This window comes from Mesoplodon mirus (assembly GCF_964341445.2).
Source record: "Mesoplodon mirus genome assembly, chromosome: 9".
Taxonomy (NCBI): Eukaryota; Metazoa; Chordata; class Mammalia; order Artiodactyla; family Ziphiidae; genus Mesoplodon; species Mesoplodon mirus.
The window spans coordinates 97,749,322-97,770,579 of NC_138985.1; the positions used below are offsets into that span (position 1 = coordinate 97,749,322).

At 37.9% G+C, this 21,258-nt stretch overlaps 1 protein-coding gene across 1 annotated transcript in view; it reads left to right on the top strand.

Moving 5' to 3' along the window:
• AGBL3 (AGBL carboxypeptidase 3) overlaps window positions 1-21,258 on the top strand; it is a gene marked incomplete at its 3' end in the record, with an annotated part of 116,479 nt that overhangs the window by 58,446 nt on the left and 36,775 nt on the right. Inside the window, 4 exon segments of the mRNA XM_082632943.1 lie at window positions 10,706-10,767; window positions 10,769-10,784; window positions 14,762-14,819; window positions 16,185-16,256. Coding sequence (XP_082489069.1) covers window positions 10,706-10,767; window positions 10,769-10,784; window positions 14,762-14,819; window positions 16,185-16,256 — 208 coding nt within the window.

Genomic DNA, 21,258 nt, shown 5'->3' on the forward strand with positions numbered 1-21,258 from the left:
TAAGTGTGTGGAGGACCAACCATTTGATAAGGAGATGAGTGTGGGTATGAACCATGGAACTAATCAGCCACCCCAGCAGGAAAACTGCCAGTCTGAACTGAAGGGGAGAGCCACAATTTTTAAATGTTACACTCCATTTATAATCATTATAAAATATTGGCTATATTCCCCATGTTGTACAATTATCCTTGTAGCTTATTTCACACATAGTAGTTTGTACCTCTTAATTCCCTACCCCTGTATTGCCCCTCCCCACTTACCTCTTCCCACTGGTAACCACTAGTTCTCTATATCTGTGAGTGTGCTTCTTTTTTGTTATATTCACTAGTTTGTTGTATTTTTTAGATTTCACATGTAAGTGATATCATTCAGTATTTGTTTTTCTGACTTATTCCACTTATCATAATACCCTTCAAGTCCATCCATGTTGCTGCAAATGGCAAAATTTCCTCCTTTTTTTTGGCTGAGTAGTATTCCATTGTGTGTGTGTGTGTGTGTATATATATATACACACACACATACATACATGTCATCTTTATCCATTCATCTGTTAATGGACACTTCCTTAGGTTGCTTCCATATCTTGGCAATTGTAAATAATACTGCTGTGAACATTGGGATGGATGTATCTTTTCAAATGAGGGGTCTTGTTTTTTTCAGATACATACCCAGGAGTGGAATTGCTGGGTCATATGGTAGTTCTATTTTTGAGAAACCTCCATACTGTTTTCCATAGTGGATCCACCAATTTACATTCTCACCAGTAGTGTATGAGGGTTCCCTTTTCTCCACATTCTCGCCATCATTTGTTATTCGTGTTTTGTTTGTTTGTTTTTCAGTACGCGGGCCTCTCACTGTTGTGGCCCCTCCCGTTGCGGAGCACAGGCTCCGGATGTGCAGGCTCAGCGGCCATGGCTCACGGGCCTAGCCGCTCTGTGGCATGTGGGATCTTCCCGGACCAGGGCACGAACCCGTGTCCCCTGCATCGGCAGGCAGACTCTCAACCACTGCGCCACCAGGGAAGACCTATTCGTGTTCTTTTTGATGATAGCCATTCTGACAGGTGTGAGGTGATATCTCATTGTGGTTTTGATTTGCATTTTCCTAATGATTAGCAGTGTTGAGCATCTTTTCATGTACCTGTTGGCCATCTGCATTTTCTCTTTGGAAAAATGTCTCTTCAGTTCTTCTGCCCATTTTTTAATTGGGTTGTTTGGATTTTTGTTTGCTTGTTCTTTTTCTTTCTTTCTTTTTTGGTTGTGTGGCATGTGGGATCTTAGTTACCCGACCAGGGATCGAACCCGTGCCCCCTGTGTAGAAGTGTGGAGTCTTAACCACTGGGCCACCAGGGAAGTCCCGGGTTGTTTGTTTTTTTGATGTTGAGTCATATGAGCGGTTTATATATGTTGGATGTTAACCCTTTATCAATCGTATCATTTGCAAATATTTTCTCCCATTCAGTAGGCTTTTTGTTTTATGGTTTCCTTTGCTGTGCAAAAGATTTTAAGTTTAAATAGGTCCCATTTGTTTATTTTTGCTTTTATTTCCTTTGCTTTAAGAGATAGATCCAAAAAATATTGCTACATTTCATGTCAGTGTTCTGCCTATGCTTTCCTCTAGGAGTTTTATGGTTTCCAGTCTTACATTTAGGTCTCTAATCCATTTTGACTTTATTTTTCTATATGGTATTAGTGAATATTCTAATTTCATTCTTTTACATGTAGCTGTCCAGTTTTCCCACCCCCACTTGGTGAAGAGATTCTTTTCTCCATTGTATATTCTTGCCTCCTTTGTCGTAGATTAATTGAGCATAAGTGTGTGGGTTTATTTCTGGGCTCTCTATTCTGTTCCATTGATGTATGTGTTTGTTTTTGTGCTAGTACCATACTGTTTTCATTACTGTGGCTTTGTAGTATAGTCTGAAGTCAGGGAGTGTGATTCCTCCAGCTCTGTTCTTCTTTCTCAAGATTGTTTTGGCTATTGGGTTTTTCATGTTTCCATACAAATTTTTAAAATATTTGTTCTAGTTCTGTGAAAAATGCCATTGGTATTTTGATAGGGGTTGCACTGAATCTGTAGATTGCCTTGGGTAGTGTGGTCATTTTAACAATATTAATTCTTCTAATCTAAGAACACAGTATATCTTTCCATCTGTTTGTGTCATGAAGACAAATTTTAAAAAGCCCTGAAGGTGACTAAGAGATCATCAGGGCCATTAACACCTAGGTTTTAACAGGGCAGACGGCTTCCAATAGAGGCCATGGAGGTGAGCCGCCTGGAGCTGTGCACTGTGGTGTGGGCAGAGTCCGGACAGAGAGCCAGGCATGAGTAGCACCCTGCCAAGCTGTTGGCCTGCTGTTGCCACCCCAGTGGGTCCAGAAGGCAGAGCATTGGGGCAAGAGGATTATTCATGACCATTAAGGTCTCACTGAATCTACTTTACTAGGTTTTGAGATTGCTTGGGACCCATCCCCCCATCCTTCTTTCCTTTTTCTCCCTTTTGCAATGGGAATGTCTTATCCTATGCCTGTCCCACAGTTGTATTTTGGAAGCACATAACTTGATTGGTTTTATGGGTTCACAACTGGACAGGAAATTTACCTCAGGATGAATCATATTTTGAGTCTCATCCATATCTGATTTAGATGTTATTGAGATAGACTTTGGAGTTTAGAGTTGATGCTGGAATTAGTTAAGACGTTAGGGGTTGTTGGGATGGGATGAATGAATTTTGCATGTGAGAATGACATGAATCTGAGGGGAGTAGGGGTGGAATGCTATGGTCTAGATATTTCTGTCCCCCAGAAGTCATATATTGAAATTATAATGCCCCATATTATGGTACAAGAAGGTGGGGCCTTTGGGAGGTGATTATGTCATGAGGGCAGAGCCCTCTGAATGGGATTAGTGCCTTATAAAAGAGGCTCCAGAGAGATCCCTAGCCCCTTCTGCCTTGTGAGGATACAACAAGCAGTCTACAACCCAAAAGAAAGCTCTCATCTGACCATACTGGCACCCTCATCTCAACCTTCCGGCCTCCAGAACTATGAGAAATAAATGTCCCTTATTTATTAGCCACACAGTCGGAGGTATTTTGTTATAGCAGGTGAATGGACCAAGACAGATGTTGTATTCATTTTCTATTGCTGAGTAACTAATTACCCCCAAATCTTAGCAGCTTTAAACAACAAACATTTATTATCACATAGTTCTTGTAGGTCAAGAATCCAGGAGTGGCTTATCTGGGTTCCTTTATCTAAGGTCTCTGAAAAGACTGCAGTGAAGGTAGCCTAATCCCATTCAGAAGCAGAGTCAGAAGCAGAATCCCATTACTTTTGCCATATACCATTCAGTAGAAGTAAGTCACTAGGTTTAGCCCAGTGACCTAGGATTACAGAAGGGTATGAATACTAAAAGATGGGGATCATCAGAGGTCATCTTAGAGATTGTCTACCACAGATGTAAAAGCCATTACTTTCATTTGACCTTTGCCTCAAGGCTATGTTGAAGCCAACCTACAAATTCTAAAACTTGGGGCTCTCTGTTTTCCCTCTCAGTTCAGTTTTTTTATCCACATTTTCTGAGCTGATTTCTTTCTTGTAGCACACCTTATCAAATAAAGCTAGCAACAGCCAACTCATAGTCTAAACTTTCTGCCTCAAAATCTCTTTGCCCAGTGACTCAGTTCTGTTAGGTACATTTTCTGTCTTTCACACTGTCACAGAAGATAGTTTTACTAAATGTATCACCTCTACATAACTTGTGTCACTATTTTTCTAGGTTCCTATAACCACCTGTTGTTATTCAGTCACAAAGCCAATGACTGCCACATAATTTAGGTTTTTATTAGGACAGCATTCTATTTCTAGGTATCAGTTTCAACACTATTCATATTTTACTCATTAAAATTCTCAGAATCTCAGTAGCTTATAATAGCAAATACCTATTTTCCTGTTCATGGATCATCTATGGCTCTACTGGGCTAATAGAGGATCAGTTGAACTTATATCCAGACTGTGGGTTGTTTCAGATCTATTCTATGTTTCTTCCTCCCCCCACCCCAAGACCAGCAGCCAGTTAGGGTACATTCTGCTCATGGTAAACCACAAGAGTTCAGGAGGGCACGCCAAACCATGAAAGTATGTTTAAAGTCCCTGTTTCTCATTCCACTGGCTAAATCAAGTGATATATCCAAATCTAACATCAATGGAATAGGAAGGGTAAAAATTTGGGAACAATCCAGGGGGATCTATGCCCAGGGTAGGTACTAGAAGTGCAAAGGCCATGAGAAGGGAGCATGTCTGTCATCTTCTAGGAAGACCAAGGAGGCTAATTTGGGTAGGGAAGACTGAAAAAGGAGAACAGTGGTAAGAGAGAAAGTGAGATAGGTGTTGGAAGTTGAGGGGGACAAATCATGTAAAACCTGGCTTAGGACTTCACTTTTTACTCTAAGTGAGTCTGGAGAGTTTTGGTCAGAGGAGTGACATGATGTGCTTTAAGTGTCAGCAAGGTCACTTTGGCTGTTGTTTTGAGAGTAGAATGATGAACCACAAGGGGAGGCCATTTAAAGGGCTATTGCAGTTATCCAGGCAAGAAAAAGTGGTGGCTGGACCAAGGTGGTAGCCGTAGAGAGGATGAGAAGTGATCAGATTTTAGATATATCTGACAGAGTCTAGAGAATTTGCTGATGGCTTGGGTGTGAGTTTGAACAATAAAAAGGAGAGCTAGAGGTCTCCAGAATTCCAGGCCTGAGCAACTGAAGATGGAGCTTCCACTTACTGACATGGGGACTATTTTCTTCTCTTCCTACTAAATCATGTTCTGAAGGTATGTATCAGGACTCCATCCACTGCAAGGAACAAAAAACTCTTCAAAAAAAAAATGGCTTAGCTGGGCTTCCCTGGTGGTGCAGTGGTTGAGAGTCCACCTGCCGATGTAGGGGACACAGGTTCGTGCCCCGGTCCGGGAAGATCCCACATGCCGCGGAGTGGCTGGGCCCGTGAGCCATGGCTGCTGAGCCTGCACGTCCGGAGCCTGTGCTCCACAACGGGAGAGGCCACAACAGTGAGAGGCCCGCGTACCGCAAAAAAAAAAAAAAGGCTTAGCTAAAAGGGGAATTGGTTGGCTTAGTAAGGGAAAAAGTCTAGGGACAAGACTGGCTTTAGCCATGGCTTAAATAAGGGGCTCAAAGGATATCACTAGGATTCAAAGTTTTTTCCCCATTTTAATGTCATTTCTGCCTCTTCTGGGTTGGTTCCATTCTCAGACTCTCCTCTCCTGCTGGCGAAATTGAATTCCAGCCTCACATTCTCACAACTGTAAGTCTGGTAGATACCCTCTTTTCCAGTAGCCCCCTCAAAAATATAGAGTTTGATTCTTTTATTGTAGTAAAAATACACATAACATTTACCATCTTAGCCATTTTTAAGTGTACACTTCAGTGGTATTAAGTACATTCACGTTGTTGTACAACCATCACCACCATCCCGTAACTCTTGTCATCTTCAAAAACTGAAACTCTATACCCATTAATAACTCCCCATTCTCTGCTCCCCCGGCCCTTGGAAACCACTGTATACTTTCTTGCTTCATGATTTTGACTACACTAAGTACCTCATATAAGTAGAATCATACACTATTTGTCTTTTTGTGATTGGTTTATTTCATCTAGCATAATGTCCTCAAGGTTCATCCATGTTGTAGCATATTTCAGAATTTCTTTCCTTTATGAGGCTGAATAATATTCTATTGTATGTTTATACCACATTTTGCTAATCCATTCTTCCATCAATGGACACCAGGGTTGCTTCCACATTTTAGCTATTGTGAATAATGCTGCTATGTACCTGATTGTATAGATGTCTCTTCAAGACGTTGCTTTTCATTCTCTTGGTTATATACCCTAAAATGAAACTGCTGGATCATATGGTAATTCTACTTTTAATTTTTTGAGGAACCTCCGTACTGTTTTTCACAGCAGCTATACCATTTTACATTCCCACCAACAGTGCACACAGGCTCTGATTTTTCTACATGCTTGACAGTACTTGTTATTTTCTGGGTTTGTTTTTTTTTTTTTTTAATAATGGCCATTCTAACAGGTGTGAGATGATATCTCACTGTGGCTTTGATTTGCATTTCCCTAATGATTACTGATATTCAGCATCTATTTAGCCTATTGGCCATTCATATATTTTCTTTGGAGAAATGTCTGTTCAAGTCCTTTGCCCATTTCTGAATTGGTTTATTTTTTGTTGTTGTTGAGTTTTAGGAGTTCTTTATATATTCTGGACATTAATCCCTTGTCAGGTATGTGATTTGCAAATATTTCTCCCATTCTGTATTTTGCCTTTTTACTCGTGTCTGTGATGCACAAAATTTTTTAAATTTTCATTAAGTTCAGTTTGTCTATTTTTTACTTTTTTAAACCTGTGCCTTTAGTGTCATATCCAATATATCATTGACAAATCCAATGTCATGAAGCTTTTGCTCTGTTTTCTTATAAGATTTTTATTGTTTTAAGTATTACATTTAGGCCCTTGATCAATTTTGAGTTAATTTTTGTATAAGGTGCTAGGTAGGTAAGGGTCCAACTTCATTCTTTTGAGAATTGATATCCAATTTTCCCAGCACCATTTGGTGAAAGACTGTTCTTTCCCTGTTGAATATTTTAGCACCCTTGTCAAAAATCACTTGACCATATATGCAAAGATTTATTCATGGGCTCTCTATTCTAGTCCATTCATCTATTTGTCTGTCTTCATACCAGTACCACATTGTCTTGATTACTACAGAAATGTAGTAAGTTTGAAATCAGGAAGTGTGAACCCTCTAATTTCCTTCTCCCTTTTCAAGATTATTTTGGCATTCAGAGTTCCTTGAGATTCTGTATAAATTTTAGAATGAATTTTTCTATTTCTGCAAAAAATATCATTGGGATTTTGCTAGGGATTGCATTGAATCCATAGATTGCTTTGGGCAATACTGGCATTTTAATAATATTAATAAGTCTTCTAATCCATGAACAAGGGATGTGTTTGTATTTATTTATGTCTTCTTTAATTTCTTTCAGCAATGTTTTGTAGTTTCTGTTATACAATTCTTTCACCTCCTTGGTTAAGTTAATTCCTAACTATTCTATTCTTTTTGATGCTCTTGTACATGGAATTGTTTTTGTAATTTCCTTTCTTATCTTTCATTATTTGTTTATAGAAATGCAACTGTTTTTGTCTGTTGAGTTTGTATCCTGATACTTTGCTGAATTAATGTATCAGTTCAAACAGGTTTTTTGTGGCCTCTAGGGTTTTTAAATATATCATCTGCAGAGATCATTTTACTTCTTCCTTTCCAATTTGGATGCCTTTTATTTCTTCTTGCTTAATTGCTAGGGCTTGAACTTCTAATACTATGTTGAATGGAAGTGGTGAAAGCAGACATCCTAGCCTTGTTCCTGATCTTAGAGGAGGTGCTTTTTGGTCTTCCACCATTGAGTGTGATGTCTGCTATAGGTTTTTTATAGATGGCTTTTATTATGGTGAGGTAGTTTCCTTCTATGCCTAGTTTGTTGAGTTTTTTTAAATCATGAAAGGGTGCTGAGTTTTGTCAGATGCCTATTCTGCATCAATTGAGATGGTCATGTGTTTTTTTTCCTTCATTCTATTGATTTGGTGTGTTACACTGATCAATTTTCATATGTTAAAACTATCCTTGCATTCCAGATATAAATCCTATTTGGTCATGGTGTAAATCCTTTTAATATGCTGCTGAATTTGGTTTGCTATTATTTTGTTGAGGATTTTTGCATCAGTGTTCATAAGGGATATTGGTCTATAGTTTTCTTGTAGTGTCTTTGTCTGGCTTTGGTATCACAGTAATGCTGGCCTTACAGAGTGAGTTAGGAAATGTTCCGTCCTCTTCAGTTTTTTGGAAAAGTTTGAGAAAGATCAGCATTAGTTGTTTAAATATTTGGTGGAATTCACCCAAGAAACTGTCAGGTCCAGGGCTTTATTTTTGGTTGGGAGAATTTTGATTACTGATTCAATCTCAACTATCAATCTCAACTAGTTATAAGTCTACTCATATTTTCTATTTCTTCATGAGATAGCCTTGGTAAATTCTGTGTTTCTAGTAATTTGTCCATTTCATCTAGGTTATCCAATTTGTTGGCATACACTTGTTTGCAATACTCTTATAATCCTTTCTATTTCTGTAGAATTGGTAGTAATATCTCTACTTTCATTTCTGATTTTAGTAATGTAAATTTTTTTCTTAGTCCATTTAGCTAAAAGGTTTGTCAATTTTGTTGATCTTTTCAAAGAATCAACTTTTGGTTTCATTGATTTTCTCTAGTTTTTCTATTTCCTTTATCTCTGCTCTAATCCTTATTACTTCCTTCCTCTTCTGTCTGTAGATTCAATTTTTTCTTCTTTTTCTAGTTCCTTAAGTTTAAAGTTAGGTTACTGACTTGAGATCTTTTGTTTTTGAATGTGTTTATAAATTTCCCCCTTAGCACTACTTTCACTGTGTCCCATAAATTTTGCTCTGTTGTATTTTCATTTTCATTCAACTCTCTAAGTATTTTCTAGCTTCTCTTGTGACTTCTTTGATTCATTGATTGTTTAAAAGTGTGTGTATAATTTGCACAATTTTTTGAACATTTTAGTTTTCCTTTTGTTATTTCTAACTTCATCCCATTGTGGTAAGAAAAGATACTTTGTATGAAATCTATCGTTTAAAATCTATTAAAACTTAATTGGTGGTCTAACATATGTTCTGTCCTGGAAAATGTCCTATATATGCACTTGAGAAGAATGTGTATTCTATTGTTGTTGGGTACAGTGTTCTGTATATGGCTGTTAAGTTTTGATGGCTCATTGTGTTAAGTCCTTTTTCCTTATATATCTTCTGTCTGACTGGTCTCCCTATCATAAGTGGGGTATTGAAGTCTCCTACTATATTATAGAACTGTCTATTTCTCCCTTCAATTCTGTCAGTTTTTGCTTCATACATTTTGATGGTCTGTCATTAGGTATGTAAATGCTTATAATTGTTATGTCTTCTTGCTGTATTGAATCTTTTATTAACATATCCTTTTTAAAGTAGTTTCTAGTATCATTTTTATATTTAAAGTCTATTTTGTCTAATAGAGCTACTCCTGCCCTCTTTTGGTTACTATTTGCATAGAATATCTCTTTCCTTCCTTTCACTTTCAACCAGTTTGCGTCTTTGGATCTCGGTGCGTCTTTTATAGACTGAATATAGTTGGATCATGTGTTTTTATCCATTCTGACAGTCTCTGTCTTCTGATTGGAGAGTTTAATCCATTTACAATGAAAATAATTACATGATAAAAAGAGACTTCTGTCACTGTGCTGTTTCCTATATGCCTTATAGTATTTTTGTCCGTCATTTCCTTCATTCCTGTCTTCTTCTGTGTTTAGTTGATTTTTTGTGGTGAAGTGTTTAAATTCCTTTCTTACTTCCTTTTGTGTATATTCTATAGGTCTTTTCTTTGTTGTCGCCATGGGGATTACATTTAATATCCTCAAGTTATAACACTCTAATTTGAATTTACACCAGCTTAACTTCAAAACATACAAAAACTCTGTTCCTTTACAGCTGCAGTCCCACACTTTCAGTTGTATATGTCACCAAATTATGTAGTTATATGTTGTGTGCCCAAAAACATAAACTAATAATTCTTTACGTGTATTAGCCTCTTAAATTATGTAATAAATAAGGTTTAGAGTTATAGACCAAAGTGACAGTACTCTAATACCAATTTTATACTAAGAAATGCTTCTTTTTCTTTAAATGTTTTTCTCTTAAATCATGTAGACAACAAAAAATTCAGCTTGAAACTATTGTTACGATAGTACTAGCTTTTATAATTTCCTGTGCATTTAACTTCACTGAGACCTTTATTTTTCTCTACAGCTTCAAGTTACTATCTAGAGTCCTTTCATTTCACCTTGCAGAAATCCCTTGGGCATTTCTTTCAAGGCATGTCGAATGGTCACAAACTCCCTCAGCTTTTGTTTATCTGGAAATGTCTTAATTTCTACCTAACTTTTGAAGGACAGTTCTGCTGGGTTTTTTTTTTTTTTTTTTGGTTTTTTTCCCTATTTTGCATTGTCTTCTGGCTTCCAAAGTTTCTGATGAGAAATCTGATAATGATCTTATTGAGGATCCCTTGCATGTAACAATTTGCTTCTCTCTTAATGCTATCAAAAGTCTCTCTTTGACTTTGAAAGTTTATGTGACTTACTGTGGGTTTTTAAATTTCATCTTACTTGGAGTTCACTGAGCTTCTTTGACATTTACCTTCCTGTCTTTCATCAAATTTGGGACGTTTTCAGGCATCACTTTCTTCACTCCTTGGCATTTGCGGGTTGCTGACTTCTCCAGCTCTAAGGCTGGGATACATGAGGCAAAAAGAAAACACATGAAACTACTCACCATCATGCTCCTCTTCTGCTCCTGAAGTCCCCCATCATCTGCCGCCTTCTTTTCACTGTTTAGAGCCTCTTGTGTTTATTTGGTATGTAATACCCAGGGGTTTTCGTTGTACTTAGTGGAAAGAAGAGGATGAGTACTTCATCTTCCTAGAAGTGGAAGTCTTAAGATAGTTGTATGTATGCATACATACATACTATCTTTGATATATTGATTAAATAATGATTTTAAATATGATTCTCTTACCTAGATAAAAAACAAGAAAAAACATCTGAAAACAAAGAAGGAAAGAAACTCTACCATAGCAAGCCATCAGAGAAGAGCAAGAGGTAAATATTCATTGATATGGTTGTTAACAATCGTTGAAAAAAAGAACAAGAATGGCAAATTATTTCCTCTTATACCCAGGAAGACTGCATGATTTTTCCCCTGGTAAAATTAATGATTAAAATTTTGCTCATATTATTTACTGTTTATAAAAATACAAAAGAATCTTGACAGATGAGAGGTGGGTCTTATTATGGTGCTGTATTTAAATTTCACTTATACTTACCTTGCTTGGAAAAGTATTTGAGGCATCTTACAAAGATGTATCCAGCATAGCAAGAAGAAATCAATTAAAACTAAGAAAAATTAATGGGAAAACAAGAGTATAAAATAGATGGTGCTGAGAGATTGCCTTCCTTGATAGCATGAGGATCTCTGCAAACCCACTCACCAGCAAAAATCAGAGAAAATTACTTTTTAAAAAAAAACAGAAATTTAAAGTTTCTGGAAATGGTCCTAAGGGCATACAGCAAATGAAAAAACATCTATTCAGGGCTTCCCTGGTGGCGCAGTGGTTGAGAGTCCGCCTGCCGATGCAGGGGACACGGGTTCACGCCCTGGTCCGGGAAGATCCCACATGCCGCGGAGCAGCTGGACCTGTGAGCCATGGCCGCTGAGCCTGCGTGTCCGGAGCCTGTGCTCTGCAACCGGAGAGGCGACAACAGTGAGAGGCCTGCGTAACGCAAAAAAAAAAAAAAAAATCTATTCAGGAAAATCTACTAAAATTGGGTACAAACAAAAGAAACAACCACAAAGAAACCAGCGAGAGCCGGGGGTATTTGAATCAACACTCTCCCCTCCCTGCCCCCCGGCTTCCAGCTCGATGACACTCTACTCCAGAAGAGTGCAGCCAAGGACAACAGGGTCTGCTCTCCCCACAGATGCCAGCCAGAGGGCTAGCTTCCCAGGAAGGGCAGGGCTTGCGTATTTCTTATCCTGTCTCCAGCTGCCTGTTGTTGAAGCGAAGTTCCAGGTAAGTGCAGTCAGGAGGTGGTGGTGGGGGGCTCCCTTCTTTCTACCCAGACTCCGTTCTTGAAGAGAAGCCTCCACTTTATGTGCTACATCACTGAAGATATTTTGGTCCTAATCACCCATCTTGGATTGTAAAGTGTTGGTTCCACACTGGAAGAGGCAAATAGAGAAGACCTGAGGCTCCTGCCCTCCTTCCACCTACATCTTAGCTCCTAAAGTGGGGTACCACTGAGAGAAGAGTGCCACTGTCCCCACTCTCAGCTCCAGAGACACATCAGAAATTTTGCATAAGTGCATTAAGATGGCAGAGTAGGAGGATGTGGAGCTCACCTCTCCTCAAAAACACATCTACATGTGGCACAATTCTCACAGCAAACCAACTGGAAACTGGCAGAAGATCTCTTATACGACCAAAGCTGCAAGAAAGATCTCCATGTCATTCGGTATGACGGGGAAAAAAAGGCATCAGGACACAAGATGCCCCTGGGAGGTATCTATGAAGGAGAGAGGGTCCACAACACAGGCAAGCCCTCACCCTGGGAACCCCCTGACTGCTAGGAACTCCACCAGGACAGATAGAGGGACTGGAGGGGCCTGGACTCTGATCTCAAGCCGTGTGCATATGCTGGCTTGCTATCAGGGCAGAAAGAGACCAGAGCTGATGGCTGCCACTTCATCGCACTTCCCAGCCTGAAGCACATGCCGGGTCGGGCAGCTAGTATGTGCAGTGGCTAGGCACTGAATCTCGGGTTTGTGTGCCCTGGGAGTGAACTCAGTCTAGCTGCACAGAGACAGCCCGGAGAGTCTGGGGTGTGGCCCAGGCCAAACCTCAGAGCCCATTGTCAGTACGTGCACTGCAGAGCGCAAGTCTGCCCGTGGAGCCCATCATCAGCACATGCGTGGTGGGGCACAGGTACGGTGGCAGCAGACTTTGTTGGCATATGCACCAAGTGGCGTCACAGAATCGCATGTCTCTGGCAGACAGCTCCTGGGGAGGAATACACAGTGGGTCCTTCCCCCGTGACAGTGCTCTGGTTTTTCCCACCTCACACCCCAGCTTGGAGCTGGACTGTGGGTGGACAGGTCCTGGGAGAGCAGCCCCAGGCAGCAGCACAATGACCTCAATTCCTGCAGCCACGACACCCCAGCTCCCAGCACCAGCCTAGCACTAGGTCTGGGATAAACACAACGGAGAAATGGACAAGACCTCGGGCTGCTTCTGGGAAGAACTGTGGATGCCTTCAGTGGTGGCACAGAGGTTTGCTATGACTACAGGGGCCTCCTTTGCAACAGAGCACATACTTAAGGGCAACAGAGTCTTACTGAGCCCAACCCTCAGGGCTTCTACTCCAACAACCAGGGAGCAGACCCCACCCCCAGCAGGGCTCTGACAGCCACAGAGCAAAGAGGAGGCCCCACCCAAAATCCAGTGCAGGCTCTGGACCACACAATACCAATCCCATCCCCTATCAAGGGGATAATGGCCAGCATACTCTGAGGAAAGATGTGGCTAGCATCCATACCAAAACTAGCCCTCACACCAAAAATATTGAACTCACACAGTCTATACAGGGACACTCTCACATAAAAGCACCCCTTCAAGACCACAGTAGCTGTTTCTCCTAAATTCAGAGACAGAGAGGAACTGTTCCCAATTAAAAAAATAAGAGATATCCCCTGAATAAACAAATCATGAAACAGACCTCAGTGGTCTACTACACCCTGAGTTCAAAAAGGAGTTAATAAAAATGCTAAAGGAATTAAGAAAGATTATCAATAGAAAGGCAGATCACTGTAACAAGGATCTAGAAACTATAAAAAGGGACCAATCAATCAAAATTAGACAAGTCAATTGCCAAGATAAAAACCAATCTACAAGCAATGAATAGCAAACTAAGTGCCACAGAAGAATGAACAACTGATCTGGAAGACAGAATAATGGAAATCAGTCAGAACAGCAGACAGACAGACAAATGAAAAAAGCAAAGTGAAAGCAATATACGAGATCTATGGGATAATATAAAGCATGCCAACCTACACATAATATTGGTTCCAGAAGGAGAAGAAAGAGAGAAGGGGATCGAAAATGTATTTGAAGAAATTATGGCTGAAAACTTCCTGAAATCTAAAGAAGGAAACAGATGTCCAGGTACAGGAAGCACAGAGGGTCCCAAAGAAGATGAACACAAACAGACCCAAACCAAGACATATCGGAATTAAAATGGCAAAAGATAAAGAGAGGATTCTAAAGGCAGAAAGAGAAAAGCAGTCAGTTACAAGGCAACCCCCATAAGACTATCAGCTTATTTCTCCGCAGAAACTGTGCAGGTCAGGCCCTTTTGGAAAATTCTTTCTAATATCCACATAGCACAGATGCAGAAACAAAAGTTGGGAATCATTTAAAATGTTTTCACAATCACATAATGATTTGTAGACTACTCAAGATGAGCAGTCACAATTCTACGGTGTTTTGTATCTCTTTTAGTCCAACTGGGTCATATTGGCAAGTATCTCCTCTCAAGATAGACAGCAATGTCATGTGTATGATCTTTCTTACGCTGAACTTTTTTACAAGCTACAAGAAAATATTTTTTCAACTTTTCTATATAAACACAGTTTTGTAATTGCTTATACCTTTTCATACAATTTTATATAGTTTCACTCATTTCACACTTATCTTGCTACATCGTTATTCTTCTCATTAAGTGAGATTATAAGCATACATTTTTGTCCCTTTCTCATCATAAATAAGTTCTATATGAAGTAAAAAAAAATTTTAACTCCCTTTAATGCCAAAATACAATATTAATATTTTCTCTTATCATTGTTGTAGAAGAAAAGTAGTGTTGTGAAAGAAGGCTCTGATTTAAAAGATTATTTTTGTCCATTCTAAATCTATGAGGATAAAATGAGAAATGTTGAAAATTACGATAAATCATAGAAAATATACCTCATTTTCATGTTTATAATATAGTACTGCTTTCCTTCTGGTTCTGTGTTCCATTAGGTTCGTGAAAAAGGACATTTAGTTCAAAGACACAAAGAATCAAATTCTGATGTGACAGGTGATGTTCTGCTTTTACCCTCTCATGAACAATTAATTCATTTCCTCCACAAACGCTTTTTTGTGCTACAGCTTTGAGGTTATCACTGTGCTTTGCGCTAGGGATATTAAGGATATACTCTACCATTTCTTATTCCCAGGAGCTCCTCTTTTAATAGGAGGAGACAAACAGGTTAAGCGCAGTGTTTCAGGTGCAATGCCTATAGTCTGGACGAGGTTCCAAGGGAGCACAGAGGAGGGAGGGGTCACTTAGACTGGAGGGTTGGATTGAGTGGTCCCTGTACTTGAGAGAGATCACCGATTTGAAAGAGTTTTCCCAAAACAGAATATAGGGATTTTATGTTTTAAAAAACATCTTGGTCCTTTTGTGATGAGCCAGGAGAGAAATTAAATTTTGGATTATTCATTTGCTTCTATAGGAATCTGCTAAGTCTAACATGAATCTCTGAATCTCTAACATTTCTGGTATATTTTTTCTTAATTTTTATCTCATTATCTTTACTTGAGGTCCTTTGAAAAATATTCATAAAATTTAAATATTTCAATTTTGTCTAAAATACTTCTTTATTTTATGTGTGTATATATTAATTTTTATACATTTATACCACACTTATTTTCAAAAAGAATTTCAGGTAACTTAATTAAAAGTATATATACAAGTACATAAATCCACTTAGTTTATGATACAGCAGGCTAATTAAAACTAGAAATGGAAGTAAGAACCACACCTAGGAAAGGAGAGGATTTTATTATGATCAGCCAAGCAAATCAGTCACTTTTTATATGTAACTTTTATATATTCTTCTGTTAAATTTAATGTCAGAAATTAAAGAACACATTTTAGAATCCTTATTTTAGACTTTTTTCTATACACATACACTCCATGTTAATTAATCACAGGTTATAATTAATCTTCAGGTTTTTTTGCAACCTATGTTTTCATTTAAAAGTACAGGATATTATTAACTTCTTTACATGTTAGTAAATGGTGGCAAAGTATTCCATTGTATTAGTGAACCTTTATTAAGCCACCCCCATTGTTAAACATTTTTTTCTGTTGTAAACAACAATGAAGATGTTTAACTCCCTATTTGTGTATATTCTTAATTATTTATTTATAATAGATTCCTAGAAAGGAACTGCTGACCCAAAGAGTATGAACATTTTTTAGACCTTACTATAAATAGCAAAAATGCAACAAAAATCATATAAGATTTGAGAACTGTTTGTATTAATTTCATTGAGCTAAACTACTATTTACATATTATCTGCTAGCATTTTTCATTTAGAAAAAGATAAAAATATGAAATGTAAAAGTCAATGAACTATTTTCATGCTACTAATGAACTTCTACCATCTTTTCTAGATACAAGGCCAGATATATCAGATGACTGTACATCTGATTATTTCAGAAGACAGTTCCCTAATCAAGGTTTATGAATAAGATGGGAATATAGACAGTAATGAGTGGTCACCTATCATCTGAATGTAAGCTATTTAATATGTATCTGGTCAAGATTTACACATAAGAAACTAGAAGATTATCTTCAGATCGGACAGCCAAAGAACAATTCACCTTCCCAGAAATTCTGAGTCTCAAATTTTTATTTTTCTAACTCTAGAAATATAAAAGACAGTAGAACTTCCTTATATGTCAACTTGATTTCTTGTAATTTTACCGAGTCAAAAAATATATTATTCATCTCATTGTCTAATCTTTTCATTCCCATCTCACTGAATCTTAAAGCAGAAAGAAACCTTGAGAGCACCCTGCTCTCACCTCCTACTGATGACAGGACCCAGGCGCATCCAACTTTTGATTGACTACACTTGGTGACAAGTAGTTTACCAAATTGCAGTCACTTCATTCCGTTGTTAGAGAGCAATGTTCTTTTTATGTTCAGTTAAAACCGTATGTCCCTGTAAATTTAATTCACCTCTTTAATAACACAAAGCAAAAAAGAATGAAAAGACCTTAAAGGTAAACATTTCTGACCAACTCATTTTCCCTAATTCTCCTTGAAATAATAAGAACAAATATAATGCCTCTTCCACATGACAGATCATAAATATGTTTTTAAAGCCATCATTTCCCTGACACTTTCCATTTCTTTCAGCCATCCATAATATGATTCCCTTTACTATTATATTTTACTGTTTTCTATCACTATTCAAGCTTGAATGAAACTGAACACAGTACTGCAGATGTCATCTAACTAGGAAAGCCATTCCTTGGTATCTGTGGGGGACTGGTTCCAGGAACCCCACGGATAGCAAAATCTGAGGATGCTCAAGTCCCTTATATAAAATGGCGCAGTACTTGCATATAACCTATGCATATCCTTCAGTATCTCTAGATTACTTATAATACCTGTACAATGTAAATGCTATGTAAATAGTTGCCAGTGCACAGAAAATTCAAGATTTGCTTTTTGCAACTTCTTGGAATTTTTTTCCTACTATTTTTGATCCACAGTTGGTTGACTCCGCAGATGCAGAACCCATGGATATGGAAGCCTGACTGTATACAATAAATTATCATTCTCATTTGCTTCTTTCTAGATACCAGATTCCCATTAATGCAGTCTAAGATTACATATGTTTTTTTGAAAATTATCCTAAAATATTGACATATTGGATTTACAAATACTCAAACCTATAAAGTTTTATTTTCATAGTACCACTGCTAACTTACGACTCCTCCATTCTCTACTTCTTCAATTTTGGTTTGATATTTTGGTCCAGTGTACTAAGCCTTAAATTTATTGTTAAACTAAGTCTTCTTAGATTCAGCCTTTCATGAACTTGATCTTGATTATGTCATATTGTTGTACCATATACACGTGTATATACCTTATACCTATATACAATATATACATATCTATACATATATCTGACCTCTTGTGAAAGCTTCAGCTTCTTTATCTGTATATGTCTTCACTTAAATGTCCCTTATAGCCAAATTCAAATTCATCTAATCCCACATTGAATGCTGTTCCTTCTGTATTCACTATAACTTTGGTAGTACTATCTACATAACTACCCAAGCTAGAAACCTAATAGTTATCTTTTTTTCTTCTTTCACTTCCACCACTCATATCTAGATAGCCACTGAATCCAGCTGATTTTACCACATAATCCCTTTTGTCTCCACCTTAACTACCAGCATTCTTTTCAGTGCTTATTTACCAGAAGCACTTTAGATTTCTAAGTGGTCTCCTTGCCACCAATACTGTCATCCTAATTCCACCTCTCTTACTACCATAAAAGCAGTCTATCAAAAACAGGAATCTGATTAATGCCACTACCTAAAGTCTTTCAGTAATTCCCAGTTTTCTAACAGTGGTTGAAGTTGGCACAGTCCTGAGACTTCAATTTGTTCTAGGCTTTCTCTTTTCAATTTTTTTTCAACTTTTAATTTTTAAATAATTTCAAGAATAGTATAAAGAGCTATATCTATCTACCTACCTACCTGTATGTTCCCCCCAATCCATTTTTTGTAGACATAATGCTCCGTTATTCCTAAAGAGCTTCAGCATATATTTTCCAAGAACAAGAACATTCTCTTACATTAAAATAAGGAAATTCAACTTTGATACAATACTACTTTGTATCATACTGCAGTGAAATTTTGCCAAACGTACCAATGATGTCCTTTAGGGCAAAACTTCTCCCTGATCGAGGCTCATGGATTGCATTTAATTGCCATACCCCTTTATTCTCTTTTAATTTGGAACATCTGCTCAGCCCTTCTTTGTCATTCACAGCACTGGCACTGTGAAGATTATGGGCCAGCAGTCTTATAGAATGTCTGGTTTTAAAATTTTAGAATTATCTGGGAAGTTTATGATAATCCCAGCTTTGAATTCTGGGTTGGCCTTTGTTGTCAACCCCCAAATCTGCATTTTTAATAAGGTACCATAGATAATTCTGATGTTGATGATCTGCACTTTTCGACTCACCACATTGGGAGCTCTAGTGAGAGTCGGTGGGAGGCCAAGCATTTGGGACCTAGCCCATCCAACCCTTATTCATCCTGAGTAGCTTTCATGTACAATTTTTCTTTCAATAATGGTCTGTCACTTTAAAAACAATTTTTTTTGACAACCACTAGCTGCATCAGAGAAACCAAGTTCCCTAACATGACGTACAAGACTTCCAGTGAACTGGCCCCTGACTGCCTCTCCAGTTTTACCTCTTGCCATTCTCTGCCTTTTCCTTTACACTTCAGCAATGATGATCTTCTTGTGGCCTCAAAATACATGTCTTCTCACCTCCTTGCCTTTGCTCATTCTGTCTTCTCTGCCTGAAACATAATTCTCCCTCTTCAACTAGATAAGCTACGTCATCATTTAAGGGGTAGGTATCAAAGTGTAATAAGACTCATATACAGTTCATTACAATAAGAGTGAGATAGACTGAGTGATAATGATATGCACAAATTGCTCAGAGAAGGGCATGTAATCCAGCCTGAAAATCTCAGGGAATGTTTTCCTGAAGGAACTGATCCTTAAATTATGATCACGATTATGATGGAGTCTTAAGTGACAAGTTAGGCATTTAGCAGCAAGAGGAGAGTCACTTCCTTGAATTCTTAAAAGATTAATGTCAATGGTTTTGTGATCCTATTTATATGAAAATTCTTTCCTTACTTGAGATGAACTATGTCTGGGACTGAAGATAAGGCATTCAGAGCCTTTTGACTCCCGACATCTCTCACCAATATTTATTCTCCCCTGTCTAAACAGAAGAAAACTCTATGCAATAGAAAAGACAGGTGCAACAGAGGAGCTGAGGGATTCTGCTCTCTGTCATCCATCAGTATTTTAAAATCATCCCAGCAGAACAAATCTAAAAATTATTTGATATATTTTCATTCTGAATATAGCTAAGTAAAATTTACTTCTTTTTCTCAATATTTCTTCATATCTGAGTTCATCTGGTATTTTAACCTTCCTGATACCATTCTCCTGTGGCTCAGTCACTCTCTTATAATCCTCCTTTGTTACATAATCTCCTTTCCATCTTTGTTCATGTTCTTTTAAAAATCTGATGTTTATCTGCTTCGCAGAGGTCTCAATATACTAGTCGATGACTGTGCTAGATACCGGGCTACAATGGAAAATAAAATATAGTCTGTTCTCAAGAAGCAGAGAGAGTGACAAGTAAACAGACAGTAGAAATATAATGGGATAAATGCTACTTACTGTGCTATGATATTATACAGGAGTTGTTTGGGGATAAGGGAGTATCAGAGAAAGTTTCTCAGAAAAGGTAACTGTTACGGTTCCAGGGGCCAAACAAATAAATAGTATTTTTTCTTTACCAAGTTTTGAATCTATTAAAAATTAAGACAAAAGAGTAGGACAAAATACTAGCAAACTGAATCCAGCAACATATAAAAAGGATTATACACAGTGACCAAGTAGGATTTACCCCAGAAATGCAAGGTTGGTTTAACATATGAAAATTATCCACCTCCAAGAGTAATGAAAATAAAAACAAAAATACACAAGTGGAACCTAATTAAGCTTAAAAGCTTTTGCACAGCAAAGGAAACCATAAACAAAACAAAAAGAAAACCCACAGAATGGGAGAAAATATCTGCAAACAAAGCGACCAAGAGGGATTAATCTCCAAAATATACAAACAGCTCATGCAGCTCAGTATCAAAAAAACAACCCAATCCAAAAATGGGCATAAGATCTAAACAGACATTTCTCCAAAGAAGACATACAGATGGCCAAAAGGCACATGAAAAGATACTCAACATCACTAATTATTAGAGAAATACAAATCAAAACTTACAATGAGGTATCACCTCGCACCGGTTAGAATGGCCATCATCAAAAAAAATCTAGAAACAATAAATGCTGGAGAGGGTGTGGAGAAAAGGGAACCCTCCTACACTGTTGGTGGGAATGTAAATTGGTACAGCCACTATGGAGAACAGTATGGAGGTTCCTTAAAAAACTAAAAAAAGCTACCATATGATCCAGCAATTCCACTCCTGGGCATATATCCAGAGAAAACCATAATTTGAAAGGATACATGCACCACAATGTTCATTGCAGCTCTATTTACAATAGCCAGGACATGGAAGCAACCTAAGTGTCCATCAGCAGAGGAATGGAAAAAGATGTGGTACATATATACAATGGAATATTACTGAGCCATTAAAAAGAATGAAATAATGCCATTTGCAGCGACAAAGATGGACCTAGAGATTGTCATACTGAGTGAAGTCAGACAGAGAAAGACAAATATCGTATGATATCACTTATACATGGAATCTTAAAAAATGGTACAAATGAACCTATTTACAAAACGGAAATAGGGTCACAGATGTAGAAAACAATCTTATGGTTACAAAGGGGGAAAGGTGGAGGAGGGGTAAATCGGGAGATTGGGATTGACATACACACACTACTATATATAAA